Source organism: Conger conger, chromosome 6, assembly GCF_963514075.1.
Source record: "Conger conger chromosome 6, fConCon1.1, whole genome shotgun sequence".
NCBI lineage: Eukaryota > Metazoa > Chordata > Actinopteri > Anguilliformes > Congridae > Conger > Conger conger.
This window is the reverse complement of record NC_083765.1, coordinates 16653718-16673532: the sequence shown is the minus strand read 5'-3', so window position 1 is coordinate 16673532 and position 19815 is coordinate 16653718. Positions and strand designations below refer to the sequence as shown.

At 40.2% G+C, this 19815-nt stretch overlaps 1 protein-coding gene across 2 annotated transcripts in view; it reads left to right on the top strand.

The window, feature by feature from the left end:
* LOC133130617 (NT-3 growth factor receptor-like) overlaps positions 1 to 9048 on the top strand; it is a 156631-nt gene extending 147583 nt beyond the window's left edge. For both annotated transcript variants that reach the window (XM_061245313.1, XM_061245311.1), the window contains exons 15-16: positions 3716 to 3874; positions 6568 to 9048. In XM_061245313.1, the coding sequence (XP_061101297.1) occupies positions 3716 to 3874; positions 6568 to 6753 (345 nt within the window). In that variant the 3' untranslated portion in view covers positions 6754 to 9048. The remainder of the gene's footprint in view (positions 1 to 3715; positions 3875 to 6567) is intronic.
* Positions 9049 to 19815: the final 10767 nt, after the last annotated feature.

Here is a 19815-nt window from a genome sequence, read left to right as displayed (position 1 = left end):
GCGAGCCCTCGAGAGCCACGTGTTGCCAGGCAATAAGGAGATGAGCCATCTTCATTATCGCACCATAGCCACAGCTCTGTGCCTCCGGTCAAGTCAGTCCAAATGAAAATAAAGCCAATAAATAACATCACCTACTGGCCAGGGGGAGCTCCCGGCTGAGTCTGATTCTTGCTGCAGTATGAGAGAGTGAAGAAGATACATATTCAGATGTCACATCCAGACCTCTGGGAGCGTGCCTACCGTTGGTGGATGCAGACCCCTCTGAGGCTATCCTTCACCTGCTGGCACATCTCTGCGTCCGTTCTGCTGCCAGCTGAGCTCAGGTGTCCTGGGTTCTGCAGTGCAGGCAGGAAATATTGCATCACGCAACACCAGCATGGATGTGTGGGTTAAAAATAGCTAACATAAAATTGAGGTTGTCATTTTACACCGTGCAAATTACAGATGTTATAGAAGGAGATCCTTCCCAAAAGGCTGCAATATGGGATACCGCAATTGTCTTTTAATTAAACAGCATATTGACTTTCGAATTAGCAATGAAACACAATCATCACCTTGTGGTTAGGCAGTGCTGCAGATATTGATGAGAGGATAGAGTTGCAGTGTTTTCCTGTAAATGATACTTTTGCATATAAACACAGCGTTGATTGCACATGGGTTGCCACACAGCTCAATGTGATATCCATGGTGTTACTGCGGCCGCTTAGTCGATTTGAGCCCCCCAGCCCTCGAAGGAAAACCTTCAGCATCTGGTGGTTTGCTATGTTGAAACTTGTGCACCTGGACAAATAATTAATAAAAATAAGAATAATCTGGTTAATTACCCACACAAGCACACCAAATACACAATGTTGTCTTTCTCAAGACCATAAATCTATATCCAGTAAGGCATTTATATATTGTACTTTAAGAAGCACCGTGCTGTTCAAAAAGTAATTGACAAAAGCATAGTGTCTTTGGTAAGCACTGTCTAGAATCCAATAGTAAATGAGATAATCTCTAACCTTGGCTACATTGCTATGTTAATGACTAGCCTGGTCTCCTATCTGGGTACAGAAAATTTAATGTTGGCATTTCAGTAGATGGTCAGCCACTTGTCTGCACAATGTGTGCTAACACACCACCGATAGAGATCTCTGCAGTCCAAGGGATGTGCTGGGCGGGAAGAAGTGATGAGAAGCCCATAATCAGGGGGCTTTCAGGATTTCTGCTCAGTCTTGCGAGAGGACGGTCAGTGTGTGGTCTCCATGTTGCTACAGTTAGCAGGGATGGCAAACTGTGCTCATCTACAAAATGGCACTCTGCTAGAGAGAACTGCTGTGGAGCAGTCAGCAGAGCAGAAACACCAGGGTTGAACAGCACTCCGTAGATGAGCCGGTCAGAAGATAGCAGGCCATGAAATACGAGCAGGAGGAATAGCTGGCAAAAGCAACACTAATATTGTTCCCCAGTGACTTCGATGTCATGTGCATAAATATTGCATGGGATGTTGGATGGAACTTCACTGATGCCATACTGTGATATACACAGTACTGTTTTGCAGATCTTGCTTGTTCAGCTCAAGGTAAACACACAAAGAATTCTTGGTCTACTTAAAAAAAAACACTTTTATGCTTTAAAAAGAAAACTCTTGAGGTAGTCCTTGGGTTTACTGCCGTATTGACTCTGAGGCTTCTAGTGCCATGGAGAGATGCATACTAGACAAAAACATTGCCCATGCAGGGAGAATTTAAATCAACAAAGTTGATGGGTCAATACTAACTTCTGTGGCTGACAGGGCATCTGCCTGCACTAACTGCATTGTCTGCAGCCGTGTAGCTCTGTAAAAGAAAATAAGTGTTGCCTGCATACATTTTGGATTGTGTGCATTCCAATTTAAACCCTCACAAATTAGTGGAGGGTGTCACAGTAATTTTGAAGCTTTGAAGATTATATTAGAGGACGATACAGTAGCAGAGGATGATGGGAAGTGTATGGAGTAGATGGGGTGATGTAAGCAGAAGCCAATTAGGGAGAAGTAGAGTAGAAACTGAAGGTAGGTTGTGGGAAGCCAAGGGAAAGAACTCATCAATGCGACCAGTGCAGTTTACCATGAAACATTAATCTGTGTGTGGAATATTTCAGTTTGGGATTCAGGGCCTCTGAAATGTGTGTGGGGAGACCTGAGCGATGATCCTCACCCTGCCACCCTCCTGACTGGGCTGATCTGCATTAGGGCCGCGGTGCATAGATGTCTGTCATTTACCAAACCTTCACACAGCTCTTAGGAAATGTCTGTAGTGTAGCCTCACCCTTTGAAAGCCATTGCTGCAGACACTGAAAGCTCTGTTACTGCTGATTGAGTTTGGGCCTTTAGCTTTGCATCTCAAATTTTGTGTTTCTTAATATTAATTGGACAGTATGCACACGATTAATATGCAGCCTTAGTGTATGTCCCAACAGGGATGAAGAGGAGTAGGTAACATTCATGATAATGTTGTAATCTGTCACTCTGTTCTAATACCATTACACTGCTTCCTAATGCAGAATAATATATGTAAGTGTGGTATAGCCATGGTTGGAATGAAGCATATGGTGATTTCATATTTACATGACCCTAAGTGTGCGCAACATTAATGTGCACTATAATTAATGTGGAGCCTTCACTTAGTGTTGAAAAAGAAATATCAAGCAGCTTGCTGAAACGTCAGTCTTGTTCACACTGCTGTGCATATGATTAACGCGGCACAATTGCCATGAATAGGAAATTGATTTTAAAACAATTCAGGCTAATGAAATCTGAGTGCTTTGATGATTATTGTATTATTGTTTAATCGTTAATATCTAGATATGACAGGGCAATGCTTGGGGGGTGGGCACACCAACATATCAAGGTGATGCATGGTTCAAAACTGTAAAACTTTTTTCCAAACCCCTGCCTTCTTCTCCTTTGAAAAAATATCTTCTGGCATCATTGATTCTCACTTGTTCTGAATATCTTAGGCATGGTGTCTGTTTTCTTTGTGGATCAACAGAAAAAATATATTTCAAAACTTAATATTTACCCGAGATCAATGTAGGGAAATCTGTCAGCAATCTCTGGAGAAGCCTCCAGCTGTCCACTGTGTACCTCTTCAAATAGCGAGCAAGCAAAAGTGCCTTTTCAATCCCATAGTTTATTTTTATCATCCATCGTTCTGCGTGTGTTTTTCTATGCTTTTTGAAACATTTGAAAAATACTGTATTCATAAACTATTCAGTTTTCCATTAGAATCAATTGGAAAACTGAATCAAATCTTTCTTGTTTAAGAAATGCGTTTGCGAATGCTAATGGAAGCTTGTCCCTGATGAGGTTAAAGTCTCAGTGAAAGTTTATCTGTGATAAGAGGAGTTTAAAATTTGATGAAAATGTGACTGTGACTGTTGGTGTACAGTCGCACTAAATGCCTATCCGATAGGAGAATGGTTCTGATGGATGTTCCTGTTTGATGCTGTCAGTGGGGGGTAAAGTGGGGATGCCAGCTGGGCTCTGATAGTTGGGGTGCAAAGTGATGATAGATGCTCATCTGTGATAGCAAGGAGTAAATTGAAGCTTATCCCTGACAGGCAGGGGGTTAAGTGCTCATGAATACCTGTGTGCGATATCTGGGTGTAATATAAATCTGGCTTCTGGGCATAATTACAGTCATTTGTGAGTGGTGGCATTTATGCACTGATGGACGTTTGTCTGTGATAGGTGGGAGGACACACGATGTTGCCCATTCGCTGGATGCCCCCGGAGAGCATCATGTACAGGAAGTTCACCACAGAGAGTGATGTGTGGAGCTTTGGAGTCATTCTATGGGAGATCTTCACCTATGGGAAGCAGCCATGGTTCCAGCTGGCCAATAATGAGGTATGTACAACTGCAATGCATGTAGAAAACTGTACGTAAGCTGCCTTATCGTTCAGTGCATCAAAGATAATTATCATCACAGCTGTGGTGTGTGTAAATCCGGCATTGTACTAATCTCTTGCCAGCGCTAATGTTTACATGTTTTTGAACTGTATTAATATTGTGCACTCACATTTTTGATGTTTGCTGGAATTAAGATAAAGTATTATGCAGTGCCCAATTACCTTCGTTATTCACACTTTCATTTTACTATATTTTAACAATTTAATATTCACTTAATATTCTGGAGCTGTGTGTTTTCAAACCCTTGCTGCTCAGCATGGAACAGTGACAAGAACAATGACGCATTTATCCAAAGTTCAAGAGAAATGCTAATGAGGAGGCAACAAGTCATAGCCCTTGAGCTTCTCTAGAGCACCATGTGTTGCGTAAGAAATGAATTTGTCTATTTTCAGAGAAGCTATTTGCGCTATATTTATCCCTGGAGGAGAAACAATTAGGACGTATTCAAGGAGAGTGGGGCAATTAAAGGATGCTAATGCCGGCTGCAACTGTCATGATCGGTCATTGTCATGTCACTTATTGTGTCATTAACTCATATGGACCATCTGCCTTAAAGCCAGCAGAAATAACAGTAAAATAATATATTAAATATGTTGCATAATTTTATGCATAAGCTTTGATGAGAGACTCCCAGCATCATGTGTGGCTGTCCTCCTGTCACTTGAATGGACATGTCAGTAAGAAAATGGCTGTCACAAGGTGACCTTTTCCCCTTGGTACCCATCACCCTCTCTCACAGAAGTGGCACTGGGACTGCCTCTGGTCTATGAAGTCATATGCCCCCGTATTTGAACCATGCGTAAACTGACACCTGTCACTCTGGGAGCTTGTCTATCAAACAGAGTCAATGGTAATCTGTAATTTCATATTCCGGCGGAAAAGAAAAGAGTTTCAGTGGCAGTGTGAAAAAAGGTGATCAAGCATTTGGCCCCATTAATAAATAATGGTAATTTGTTAATTTATTTTGGCAAATTTCTGGGATGTTGGAAATTGTCCCTATCTATAACTTAAATGATTATTTGGGTGTTGATACTGTAAATCACACTTGAACGTGAACGAGTAAATGCTGTGAGAAATATTGGAATTACTGAATTCTTATACATAGTTCCTCAAATTAGTTCCCAAATAGCAGCATTGGGAAGAATGTTTCTGTTTTTCTAGCTTTGATATCACGTGGTCCACTGCATTAAAACAATTCAGGATGTTCATGTCTGGCTTCATTTTTGTAAGAGCAATCTGAATTGAATTAATATTGCCCTTAGATTTAAGCAGGCTTATTGGAAAAATTTGACCCTCCGTGTGTTGCATCATTTGTTGTATATGAAATTAAAACATATTTGATACATTTAGAATAACCAAACACATTTTATTTGTTTTGAAATGCAAAAGAAGAAAAACTTCATTTAGATCAATTACTTTAAACCATAGCAGAAAATTGGCTTTATTCTTCTTAATACAGTGCAAGGAATCAATATTGTAGTTGCTGTGAAGATCCATCAATGTTTAAATGATTTTCTAGTTTTGGTGATCACATGGTCCAGGACTAAACTAAATGTGTCGTGTTTGAAAGGGGCTCAGTGTTCTCCAACTTATTATTTGATCAGCTTCCGACAAATCATTTCTTTGTGTGCAGAGCTGGCATTGTTGAAGAGGTAACGAAACACAAAATAGCAATCAAAGGAAACTCAATCAAACATGCTGGGCCATTCTGTCCACAGTACTGCAGACATTTGACTATGTAGAGTGCTGTGAATTGCATGGGTTGTGATAGCACATTGAATATCTGCACAAGTACCATTTATCGTTTTGCCTATAGATGTGAAAAATGAGATGCATTTACCTTAAACTGTATGGCATTGTTTTTATTTTTCAGTTCAAATCTCCTGTCTTTTTAAGTGTGCAGCATCTTTCAAGTAGTGTGATTTATTTGGTATTAGAATGCTCATGAAAAAAAAATGGTTCAGTGTCTAATATGGCTCGGCATTGGGTCACATGATGATTCAATGGTGAATGTTAATTTGGCAGTGATTGACCCTGACCAGGTTCTGTGCACTGTAGGATATGATTAGGCCTTCTGCTTTGTGACTTTGAGGCCCCTCTTTTATCTACTGAGCATGACCCATTAAATCAATATGAAGCTGACAGATCTCTGCCACAACCCAAGGGAAAACCACACAGTCTGAAATGCTAAACGCATGGCTGGCTGGGCTGGGGATATCAAATACATAAAGAAGTCAGCATTTGTAATTATGGTGTTTGTTTACTTTACTCTGAAAGATGTTTATTAATCTTTGGGATATCGGATATCGGATATCAGATTAAGTGGTTTATAAAAAATATGCTTCTTGAAAAACAGTTATAATACAATATTAATAAAGTAAAATAATATCAAAAAGAAAGTGTGTGTATTGCCATAAGAAAATCACTGAATATAAGGCTTTGAGAATAAAATTTACATCCAGTGTGTCATTGGGTTCTTGACTGACTTCATACCGACCCTTTGTTTTTATGACATTACTGTTTTAGTAGGTAGTTAAATACCCTTGCCATTCACCCTAACAGTGTCCTCATGCAATCTGTGTGCTGATGGCTCTTCAGGTGTGCTGACCTGTTTACTGTCCTCCTGGCAGGTCATCGAGTGCATCACACAGGGCCGTGTCCTGGAGAGGCCTCGAGTCTGCCCTAAGGAGGTATATGACGTCATGCTGGGATGTTGGCAGAGGGAACCGCAACAGCGTCTGAGCATCAAGGAAATCCAGAAGATTCTGTACGCCTTGGGGAAGGCTACACCCGTCTACCTGGACATCCTGGGCTAGCGACGGTTGGCCCGTCTGTGTCTGTCTCTGTCTGTGCCAGACAGACAAACACAATCCAGGAAAAACCAAACAACATGTACCTTACTGCTCCACTGTCAAACACCAACGAGATGGGGATAGACTCAAGTGCCTGCTACACCTTTCGATACACAGGATAACAGTCTTTAAAAAACACTTTTACATTTTGTTTACCTGCATACAAAATGTACAGAGTTCTACTGTAAGAAGAGGAATTTCCCTTTTTTTCTTAAAAAAACGACCTCCTTAAAAAAAAGTAAAAAAAAAAAAAGTAAAAAAAAAAAAAAAAAACTATAAACAAAGCCTGGAAGAGAAGCAACACGTTTGCATCCCAACAGCCTGATTGAAGATTAACCTCCCCCGTGTTTTTTTATTTGATAAATATATATATAAATATATTATAATATATATTTTTATTTATTTAGTTTTTTCTTTCTCAACATGTGGATGTCTGCCATATTTGTTGCTAAGGGTATATCACCTTTTAGAGTCAGACTATTGGCCAGGACTTACTGAAGAAAGCCTTACTGCACTCTGATTGGCTGGATCGTATCCAATGGGGTTTTCTGTTTCTAAGGGAAAAGAAAAACACAAGCATATGGGTGAAATGAAGAAACCTTGGGAAAGAAGGACCCACCAATCACTACAAACAACCTAATTTAATAACTGGATGTACATAATGTAAATTTCTATAAGTGTCACAAATTATGTTAACTTATTTCTTTTCCTATTTAGATTATTTTATCTCCTTGGTGTGCTGTTATGGTGAGTTAATTCTATAAATATTTTAAGAATCTCTTCAATATTTTCTTTTGGACATGGTCATAGAATGTATGTTTTGTACTACACTGAGGATGCCTAATTTTATTCTTGTCACAAAGTTGTATTTAAGCTTTGTAACGGAACTGAGACAGGATAAAGTCCTATGGAAAGTCAGTATGACACCACATTGCTGAGGTGACATGATGCTATTTTTCCCCAGCCACTTTGGCAGGAGATATGGCATAATACCATATTACATTTTTCCTTAAAGAGTATTGTATTAAACTATACATCCTTCCCCAACCTTGAATCATTATAAAACCCCCTTTATATTCATCTTGAAATATTAAAAGCAGAATTGGCATTTGTATGGGTAGAATTAGCAATGGAACAGTACCAGAGAATCAGAATATTTTATTTAGAAGGACAAATTGATTGACATGATATCGAACTTAGAGACATTCCATGTTTTTCCATACATTCCATTGCTGCCTTTGATTCATTGATATAGAATGCGTTTTCCACAGACATCATTCCACAAGCTTGGGAGTGACGTGATAAAGACCAACGTCCAGTGGACAGGGCAATTTCTAGGCCAATGTAAATAATTATTCATTTAGATCAAAGCCTAATTTTCATGACACATAATGAGTGATATTATAACACTTACAATAACTGCAGTTTTGATATTGTAAGGCATGGCTGAGGCATCTTCAAAAGATACCACTGTATTATTCAGTCTTGTGACATATTATAGCTTTGTGCATTAATACAGCATTTAAACCTTTTTTTCCACATATAAGCAAGATACCATTGGCTAATGACAGTCCATCTGTCCTGTTCACTTGTTCTAATAACTTGCTTTCTTGGCACACACAATAATTGTACCAGAAGCATTAGGTATCAGTGATGAGGTAAAGAGCTATTGTGAACATTGTGTGTTGTGATGGCTAATACTAAGGCATTGCATTGACATGCTCGCTCGTAATACAATTAGGTTGAGCTTACATTTGAGTTGAGTAAGTTACAGTGATGCATTCAAAGTTATTCCATGCAGGCATAAACTGACTTTCATTTCATTTGGAGCAAATGTAGTTTCAGTCATCATGTCAACACTACTATTATCACGTACGCATATTCCACATATTACAGTGTATAAGATGTCAACATTAAATGTGTATATTAACATGACTCTACAAAACCTCTGAAACAGCCAGTCTGGCTTCTTTTATGATCTTTCTTGTGTCATAAATGTTTGTGTGCCCCATAATCACCTATCTTGTCTTAAGTCCTTGGGTCTTTCTCTGTATCTTTATATATCCGCCCTTTATAAAATTGTAAGTGGAATATATACTTGTCCCTAACCTTTCTGTTCAGGTTTATAACGCATAAAGGGACTCTAAGCCAGCCAACAGGGACAGCTGGAACATTTGTTCATCTTGTGACCTTGTTTTTTGGCTTTACATATTTTGTGAGCTGGTTCTTGCCATATTAAAGGGGAGATTTCAAGGGCTATTGATATGTGATAAGATGTTTTGTGCTTCAGTGTCCCTGCCTGCTGCTGTCCTGATGTTGTTATTCATTGATTTACAATTTACCTGGCTGTGTGAGAACACGGTCCCAGGAGTGGTAGGCTGGAGATTTCCCCAGATGGGGAAATTCCCTCATTCTTGTTAATGTGGTTCTTGCTGGTAAACAAAGTCTGCTCTCGTTGACCTAACATGTCCCCCTGCGCTCAGATATACAAATCCATTCATGGGTAACTTACTGTAAACACACCTGACTGGTTAAAATGCAACAAAACTGCACTGCAGCTGCTTACTGTATACAATAATGTAATGCAAGAGATTTATTGTTGAACCAACGTGTTTTGCTTCCAGCTTCAGGGGGTACAGCCCCCAGAGTTAATGTATATTCAGAATATTGACATGAATGTAGGATAATATCCTTACATGGGATCATATATTTTAATCCTCAGTCATGTTGAAATGTTTCCAGTCATATAACCGGTGGGAAATTATTTTACAGTTTGACCTGTAAACACACATTATTTTTGTGGAGAAAGGAACGTGCTAAAGTAAGAGCTAAGGCTGAATTCCTCTATAATGTGAGGCTTTTCACCTGCAGTACCCCTCCAAGGTGTCCGCTACTTTTCCAACTTTTTGAGTCTGGAAACTCTTGTGGGATGTGAAGGGAGATCCTTTCCACTGCGCCCAATTTTTACATCTCATACGGAGGTACAAAAAAGTCTATTTAAATTAGGACCCCCACGCTTCAGAGGGCTGGTTCAGCCTCATTAGTAATACAGGGAGGGGGAGAGGCCTGGCTGATGTCTCTTTCATGGCGTGGTAACGCACGCTCTGTGCAGGCCATTGTCCCAGCTGACTGCGGGCGAGGAGGCTGGAGCAGGAAGTGCGGAGGCAGGGAGCTTGCTTTGGCTTTGTTTTTGGCTGCAGAGACGAGGAGGAAGCAGTGCACCTGTTGTGTGAAGACCGAGAAAGGCGTCACTGAGGAGGACGCCGTGGTTATGTAACGCAGTCATCGCACATTTTTAACCCCCCCCCCCGTTCAGTTATAGGCTCACATTCAAATACATGTCGCTATGGAAACCCCCCCCCAGTCTCTGGAGATCAACATGTTTCCTTAACCCCTCCAAGCCTCTCTGCCCCCCCCCCTGAATTAATTTGTCCTGTAGCTTATGTATTTTAGGCTGCAAAAAAATTTAGTTGATTTACACTCCAGCAGATGTTTCAAGTTTAAAAGTTTACAAATATTTGTCTATTTCTTTTTTTTTAAAGCAGGGGTTTGAAACCGTGGGCGGTACAAGACTGTGCAGAACATTTTAATTCTCAGGCTGGGAGTCCTGCTAATATGTCCTATCAGTTCTGGAATGTCATTGGGCACTTGCACCAACCTGAAGAGACAAGAAAAATCAAGGATTTCCAGCCCATTTACCTGAGAGCTAATCAGTGTTCAATGAGGAGTGTAATATTGACAGTGAGACTAATAAAGTAAATGTATCTTTATGCTAACTCATCTTGCCCTCTAAAGCCATTGGCAAAGAAAATAAATTAATTTTGACAAAAAAGAAAGAGCTAGCCAATAAGGGTCTGGGCAGTGTGATCAGGGAAGAGTGAGAGTGGCAAGAGGGGTGATGAAGGTTACAGTGAAGCAAATGGCTTCACCTTGCAGAAATGGGTGGAAATTACCAATGAAATGAGTTTTTGGATCTTCAGGTGCCCTCTAAATATGATGGCCTGTCCGTCCTAATCCCCCAAGGTCAGATGCGAGGTTGCTGGAGTGAAATGGCATTTGTGTGTGTGGGCTGCTGCCCAGAGGAGGCCGGCCAGATAGTCGCCCTTCCCCCACCCCGAGCTGAATGGGCTGTCAGTTTTCACCGGGGACCTGTGGAGTGGTCCCAGAAAACCGGATCATTGCGCTTGTAAAAAGCTCTCTTTGAGCTCTGTGTAGCCTGAAGGTGTAAACCTCAATGTTACTAAGACCACCCTCGCTGCCCCTGACCCAGAGTGACATGGTTAAGAAGCCTTAAATGCTACTGAAAAATAGAATTGCCCATATTTTTAAATATAATTCCAGAATAGCAGAATCAATGGAGAAGGATATTGGAGCGTACTGCATTCTGCACGTACTAATATATGAATGGTGCATGTGATTCCAGTTAATAAATCCTGTTCTGAATTTGAAGCACCAAAATCAAGGCCTTCAATTAAAATATTAGTGTGATTAAAAAATGCCTCCTGCAGTACGGCATTTAGAGCCGTGATTGTGTCTTTTTGTGGAGACACTGTAGGTGATTCATCACCAAAGAAGTCGGTAATAAAAACAGAAAGGCTCTGCTATATTTTATAATGGCTATAATTATATAATTTTGACTCACATTAAATCATTGTCAAAACTTATTAAGACAAAACACTGTAGATAGTGTGACAAGAGTACTAGTACTCTTCTCAAGGTAAAAACAATTGTATTTTATAATGGCATTGTGGTGGCATTGTTAAAGCCGAGAATATAAATTCTAAATGTATAGTTTCTAATTGGCTCAGTGAAACATAGACATTGCTCAAAACTCAGAGGAATACACATTACTTCTTTGGCATGTTCCACACACATTATGCTTGTGGATGTATTTCTGTGTGCAGGTGCATAGGCATATATTTGTGCATATGCTGGAAGTGAAGGTAAACTTTGAGCCTTTCCACCCAAATCAAAGACAAGCTTTTAGCCAAAAGGGACAAGGAGAGAGGGCAAAAATAGAGTGTGAGTACAGTTTTACATCATACAGTTGGACATGCACCCAGCAAAAGACAAGTCGGCCTTCATTTCCTGGAGGCAGAAGGAAATCGACGGCAGCATTAAGACTTCAAATGGGATGTCACCCCAGAGCAATCTCCTGTGCTGTCAGCAGACGCCAACATCTAGATTAACCTTGGCGGTGGGAGTTTTCTGATATGGCCTCATTGGAATGCAAGGGGCGACCCTCCTCCGATTCTGAGGCCCTAACCCTTCTGTGCTCTGCCCGCTCCGCGCTCTGTCGGAGATGTGAGGGACGCATTGTGTGCGGAAAACGGGCGGGCATGTGGGAGGGCTGGAACGGAACCCGTGAACAAATGGTGAACCGGCCCACCTCTCCGCCCGGTCTCAGTGGTGGAGAATGTACACAGCCAGAGCCCTGTTACCAAAGGCTGGGATCACAGCCAGTACCAGGCGACAAGGGCAGTCGCCTGGGGCATCATCTGTCTCGGAGGGGAGGGGGGGGGGGAAGCCATGCATTGCGTCCATGATAGTCGCCACACCGACCCCCCCCCCCACCCCCCTCCAAACTCAGCCCACCCTGTCCGCTTTCTCACCCAGGATGGTATAAAGGCTGGATCCCTGGCTGGGATTCAGCTTTTTATTCAGTTGGCAGCACTGCTAATAGTTTTCAGCATTGTGTCCAGAGGGACAGCCATTGCCACAGAAGCAGGTACAATATGTGTCAATTCAGAACAAAGGGAAGCCAATGCTGTAAGCTTTTTTTCAAATTAGAGGGCTGATGTACACTCAACGAGCACTTTATTAGGTATTTATTAGACTCATTTTTTAGACTCATTGGTTTTCTGCTGCTGTAGCCTATCCGCTTAGAGGTTTGGCGTGTTGTGTGTTCAGAGATGCTCTTCTGCATACCACTGTTGTTATGTGTTACTGTCACCTTCTTGTCAGGTTTGACCAGTCTGGCCCTTCTCCTCTAACCTCTCTAATTAACAATGAGTTTTTCCTTGCAGAACTGCTCACTGGATATTTTTTGTTTTTCGCACCATTCGCAGCCATGTTCGAAATCACTGTGATCATATATCTTCTCTGTTCTAATGGTTCATGTGAACATTAACTGAAGCTCCTGACCCGTATCTGCATGATTTTATGCACTGCACTGCTGCCACATGATTGGCTGATTAGATAATTGCATGACTACGTAGGTGTACAGGTGTTCCTAATAAAGTGCTCAGTGCGTGTATGTGGGTCTGTTTTCATTCAGTTGTGTCTTTTTTGGGCAATATGCTCTCTGTCCTAATTGCAGTAAGGCAAAGACACCCTGCACCTCAAAGCAAATTCACCTTTACTTTGTGAGTGATTTATTTTGTTCAGTTACAATTTATTTTGTATATTTATTTTGTTGGTCACTTGATTACTGCTGTAATATGAGCAATATGTATTTTTCCATTTTGTCTGGATAGATGAGCTTGATAATAATATGACCCTTGAAACAGTTTGGAGAGTAGTGCATGTCACTATTTGTAATCTAGAGTGAGAAAGAACAGTATCCAGCATTCCAGAATACCTGCTACACATACTGCTCTTTTCCCAGACAAGGTGAACATGGGCTAAATTACAGAAATTAGCCTGTCTCTGGGCTTTCCAAATTGGTTCAGGTGTTTTCTCCTCCCACTTGTCATTAAAAGTCAAAGCTCTGTTGAGGAACAAATGAAGAGGCAGTTTTTAATTTGCATCCACACTTGATCCTGTGCCTGTGAAGTGTGGATAATCACAGTCGCAGTCTGGCCTCTCAGACGTGCTCTCTCCGGGGAGAGCAGTGCCACACCATCGCTGCTGCTGAGGCTTTATTCTCATCAAACAGCATAACTGTGCGCATCCAGCAGTCATGTCCATGTTGTCACATCGCAGTCTACTGAGGGTAATTATTTAAAGAAGAGAAGCTGACAGACTTACGCTGTTCCCCTTTGTTTGTGTATCTTGTGACACAGTTGTTACAGTAACTTTTCCCACCCCACCACCGCCAAACATAAATTATATTTGTGCAGAGTGCAGTATTCCAGGAAGAACGGATACAGATTAAAAATTATTTCTTTTAAAAATAAAAGTGAACTGAATGCATTTACATATTTACAATTTTCCTATGATATTCAAATAATCATGAAAACCCCCACCCCTCCTTATGGCAGATATTCATGAACATATTCCAGGTAGGGCAGATGGGATATTGCCGTGATGTCTAAACTCAAAATGACTAGCTGTAGTTTAGATCCACCTCCTTTCATGTGGCTTGGACAGAAGGATAAGGTAACAGACATAAAATAAAAACACCCTGCCAGGGTGTGCAGCACACCAGATACGTGACATAGCAGAACCAAATCATAAATCTGCATGAAGTTGTGCAATCAAACTATACATTCATAATTAACATGTTAACTACCATTTTTGTCACTCTGCTGCAAGTTCTTTGTTGCGATCTTGCATATGACTGGTCTCACTACTAGGAATAGAATGTCAGTGACTGACTCCATATTGAATATTGCTCTGCTAACAATCACATGCATGTTACCCAATCAATAGTTAACAGTGTCTGTGGGTCAGAAAAAAATGAGAACATTATCATTTAAAAAAGTTAACCTATTCTCATGAATAACTCCCAGCCCTATAAGTGCCCGTCCTGCAGCCATTTGGAAACATGATGCCAAAGTATTGAATTCAGATAAAAACCTTGTTTTTATAGCACTTTTAGATTTGAGTGGTAACTCCAGCTCCAAAGAGATTAATGGAAATATGTCCTTAGCTTCATAAAATTTCACTTTCTAAAATAAATTAATGTGATGGTAAATACAAAATATTGTATTGTATTGTATTGTATTAATGCCATAAGCTAGGGTGATCTTTGAAAGTAATTTTCCCATTGTACTGCTAAAAAAGTATTATGCATTCTTGCCTGAGAGGGTTCAAGTAATTTGATTTAATTGTCATTTGACATATTTCAGTGCGTGTTTCTGGTTTGGCTTTCAAGCATTGAAAGAGTGCGGAGCGCGGAGCTTTCAAGTCTCACCTATTGAATTATTATTGCCTTTGTGGAATTTAAAACTTTCTGTTGTTTACCACCAATTCCACAAGCCACACCCCACACATTTGTGAGCAGTATTATTCCAACCATGCTTACAGTCAATTCAATTTTGATTTGGCCAGTGAATTCAATTAATTTATTGGATTCAATTCACATCATTTATTTGAACAACGGCTGAATGTATTTAAAATGGAATTGAGCCCAAACCAGCTGCCATGCTATGTAATATTCAGGGTCATTTTGCTCATGTGCTTCAGATGTGAATAATACAGGGTTGGGTCAGCAATCCTTTTGCTTTATGTAATGAGGATGTCTGGTTTTTCATCTCAGGGGATAAAGGTGCCCAGAAAAGAGTCACATTTCTCTTGAAAAAAAGAGCATCAGATGACAAATAGCTCAGTGCTTTTGTGAACTACCAGCAGCACTTGCTGGGTAATCGATCCACATGCACAGAGTCTTTGACCAGGAAACATTGGGAAGGCTGATCTAAGCCTGGCTCGTAGGACTCTGACCTGTAGGGAAGTGGAAAACATGGCCCAGCCTTTTTTCAGCCACTTAAACCCCAGAGAAAGAGTCAAACTGAACACCAGACTGCACTAGGAAACATTATTATTATCTACAGTCACCAATCATGTCAGGAGCAGGACACAGTGTGGCAGTATGACAGACTGTCATTATAACATTGTGACTGTTTCTCGACTGTTTTACTGCCTTTGTTTTACATTAGCACAATAGCAGAGAGACAGAGACGCACAGAGAGAGAATTACTGTAGGTAGGTAAATTAAGATATTTACTCCATACTCCCTCAAAGGTTCAGTGCATAAACTGCTGTCAGTTTCCTAATTAGCAGCCATGCAGCCAGGGGATGCTCTGTTGGAGAGACACAGGATTATGTCCTGATTCAGGATGGTGCTGCCGGATAATGATGAGGCCAAGCTTGTATTTACTAATACACTGTATGATCAAGCTCTTTCACATCTGCACTGCTCCCCCGTATGAATGTTTTGGTAGTAAAAATAATTATTTTGCATTCATTTTTCATCTTAGTTCTTTGGAAATAATTTGCTTCATGAGCCAATTAATCTGACGGTATTCTCTTAAAATGCATGCCTGTTGCAGTATGCAGGGCCTCATGCAAGAACATTTTCGTATTCGCATCGTAAAACTTCTCTTCCATTTCAAACAGTGACACTTTTTCAGCGTAATGAATTTGAATATATAACTCTTGTAATTTTAGTTTATATTTCACACCCATGCCATTGTCACGTCATGTGCGTGGTTGTCCCGGAAACCGCAATGCTGTGCATGAGCCCCTGGGCCTTTCTCCACCTGCAGTATCACTACACATTACATACACTGTCCAGATGCTTCATTCTCTCTGACACTGAAGAGTTAGTCTCGCAACCATACAAGCTGAAACATTCCAACGTGTTGTGTTTTGGGAATTCTCATGAATGGGTATGACAATGCCACTGGCAATGGGTGTTCTGTTCTTGGGCACACCATGCACATCTACTTACAATCCTGAATATCTACAAATGTCTCATCTAATATAGCACCAGAAACTCAGTTTACCAGTGGGAACCTCAGAGATGAACAATGTAGAGAGGCCGGAAGCAAAGGATAGATGGGATGATTATCTGGTTACTGTTGATCATGTGTGGTGTCATGCTAGAATTCAGCCTCGTACAATATGTTTACCTAGTGTCCTGTGTCATGGGTTGTGTCAACATCCATGTGAACTGATAGTCAGTAAATGTTTCTATTTACCCTGTGAGTGAAAAAAGAGAACATGGCATCCCAAGCTCTTGAAGCTGGTAAGCCGATCTCTGTAAACTAAGCACCAGGAAATGTCCATATGCAACCATATCCAGCAACATCAATCCACCTTATCTTTTCATCTGCCAAGAGCAGCAGGTCATTTTTTGTTTGATCTCTTCATGATAGAAAGCGTAATTGGTCAGGTGATCTGAGGTAGGATCAGCAGGAACAGCATCTCCAGCCAAGGTTTACAGGGGAAGGATGATAACCTAAAACAGAGGTGACCAGGCTCTATGATTTTATAGTCTCTCATTTCAACATAAACCAATTCACTGACATCAGGTAAATATCAGTGGGAGAGAAATATATTACAGTGTACAATACAACCCATGATGTGACAGCTAATATTTTGCATATGATTGAAGGGAAGTAAGTGTTGTTCCACATTATTCAATGTATTGAAACAACAATTTCCCCTGAGGTACAATTATCAATAATGTATTTTGCATTAACTGCATACAGCATTCGCAATTATAGTTTTCTTATCTGCCAAAAAATAAATAGATGTGCATGTACTGGAGTTGTTTTAAGCATTTTCTAATTGATATAATCCACCTATGATGCCCATCTTTCAGCATAATATATTTCTCTTCCAAAGTGAATTTGAGAATAAATTTGAATTGAAATATGTAAAGCGATTCGCTACACATACATACTGTACGTATTTATACTTAGTTTTGTTGTGTGTCTTTTTTCCATCTGGGATGGACTAAAACTCAACAACCAGAGGGAACAGGACAAGCTTTCTTTACTGTCTTTATATGTGTGTGTGTGATAGGTGCAGCTATTTTGTGTTTCCATTGCCATCAAGCTATGTATAGTTATAAGTAACTATGTGGCGCCCTCTGGCATCGATGGTAATGTATTTTCACCGGAGAAGTGCTAGCTAAGTGCTGATTCTGCAGTTCTCACTAGTATTCCTGTCGATGTGTTCAATCCTCTTTAGAGTGCTTCAGGAACAAGGTGTACAAATACTCAAGAGTTCCTCTGTTTGTAACTCATGTTTAATCACAGTGTTACGTTAACTTATCCATCTATAAACTAAACACAGCTGTAATTAAGTATGTACCCTATGATGATTTATGTAGACTTCTATAAATAAACAGAAAATCAAAAGTGACCTATTTGCTCTGTTGTTACTGTGTGATTAAAGCAATTCTATTTCACATTATTTCATCTCAAACCTCCTTGTTATGCTGGTGAATGTGACTTTTGTTGTTTCTCAGTATAAATATATCCACACCACATCCTTAGCTAGAAAATATTTGAGTTTAAATACAGCAAATACAGTATTCACCAGGCAATTATTTAAGTTACACATCACATTTGTGTAAGAATAATTAATATACTATTCACTACTAAAACATTACTTTGAAGCCCACCTTTTTTATCTTTACAGAAATTCAAAAACTGTGAAATAACTAAGGATATTGTAAGGCTTAATTGGACCTAATTTAAAATGTAGCTGGATATGTGTGATAGACAGTTGGACCCTGAAGGCCAATTGATTTCAGAGCAATTATAGAGCGGTCTTAGGCAGCAAGCAGAGTTAGTGGAGAGACCACTTCCAGTATTGCTCTCATGCCTTATGCAGGAGAGGCCCTGCCATGAATACTTAAACTCCAAAAGCCATAAACAGCTGAGCTTTCCTAACACATCATTTTCAATTGGCTTGCAGGTGTTTATTGCACGTTATACATTGTGCGCGCTGTAAAAATGCCATTCCTGTCAAACTGAGGCTTGTGCTTGCTGTGACATTTCATTTTCTGCTTCCTTTAAAGTCACACACAATGGGGCGCAGCTGTTTGAAGACTCTATTGGCATACAATGGCAATGCAGCATACCTCGCCATTCCCCGCATAATAATTTGAAACTAAATCTCAATCAAAAACGAGTCGCTCGCTGTACTCATCCATTATACATGGAGTACACGTGTGTGCATGTGTGGGGATTTTTGTGCGGGTTTAATCAAAATTAACTGGAAAATACAATACAAAATGTTTTACATAAGTAATATAGGCTACTGTATATTTACATTCGATTATGATGGAAAAGAGCTGATTAGATCTGGGATGATGGAATAATATAATCCTTCCATCAGGCTGCTGAGTAACATAGTTGGGCTGGAGGGCATTTCCCAGCAGGTGCAGTGCCTCTCATATCCCCGCAGCTGCTGTCTTATGGGAGATATCTCATACACAGCATGTGCAGGCTAAGGCTTGATAGCAGTCTTGCTGGGTTTTTACTGTGTAATATTAAAGGCAGAAGTCGCTCCTTAGCACAGGAGAGCTCACGGGCTTGTAGCCTTAGCACAGGAGTAGCAATATGAAACTGTTCTCTTTGTACCCGCAGACAAGTGATAACGTCCAATATAACCCCAAACCCACCTGCATATCTTTCAAAGGACTGCTGTGTTTTTTAGCCAATACATTTTGATTTAAATGGACAACCAAACAAAGATAACAAGTGAGATTTTTTTTGATTGATCATGTTGCAGAGTAGCATGTTGATTCTGAACATATAGCTCAAAAAGACTGATGATAATGTCACAAAAACGACAAATACATCTCATGTTTACAGCAGCGTGTCACTAGTGAAAACAAAACAAAGACATGTCTATTATTTGTCTAATTCCTCTTCAAGTTAAACATTTACCCATTCCTGGAACTGCTATTGTGCTGACTCTGTGATTCGTATCATTCTGAATTTAATAGATGCTTAATTTGCATGCAGGCTTTTACCCTCCACTCTCTAATTATGATAATTTCAAATCTTCCCAAGGACAGACTGTGTTATGACAAAAAGATTAGCACAACCTCCCATGCCTTTTAAAGTCCTCTGGTCTGTAGATCAGGAGACTAATATTGAAAGCTCATTGAAGATGATAGATCTTTGCCTGGCGTTTAATGCAAGCCATTGGTGTAATGTATGACCACTTTTTCCTTTAAAGATTGTGAAGGGCTAGGGCATATCTATACTGATGGAAGGCATATCAGCTGACTACAGATCAAAATGTCCTGGTACTGTAACTCATCTTGTGATCTGTACGTCTTTGGAGTAAACAATACAAACTGTAATTTTATCTTTTGATTTGACTTGCACAGTTCTTCTG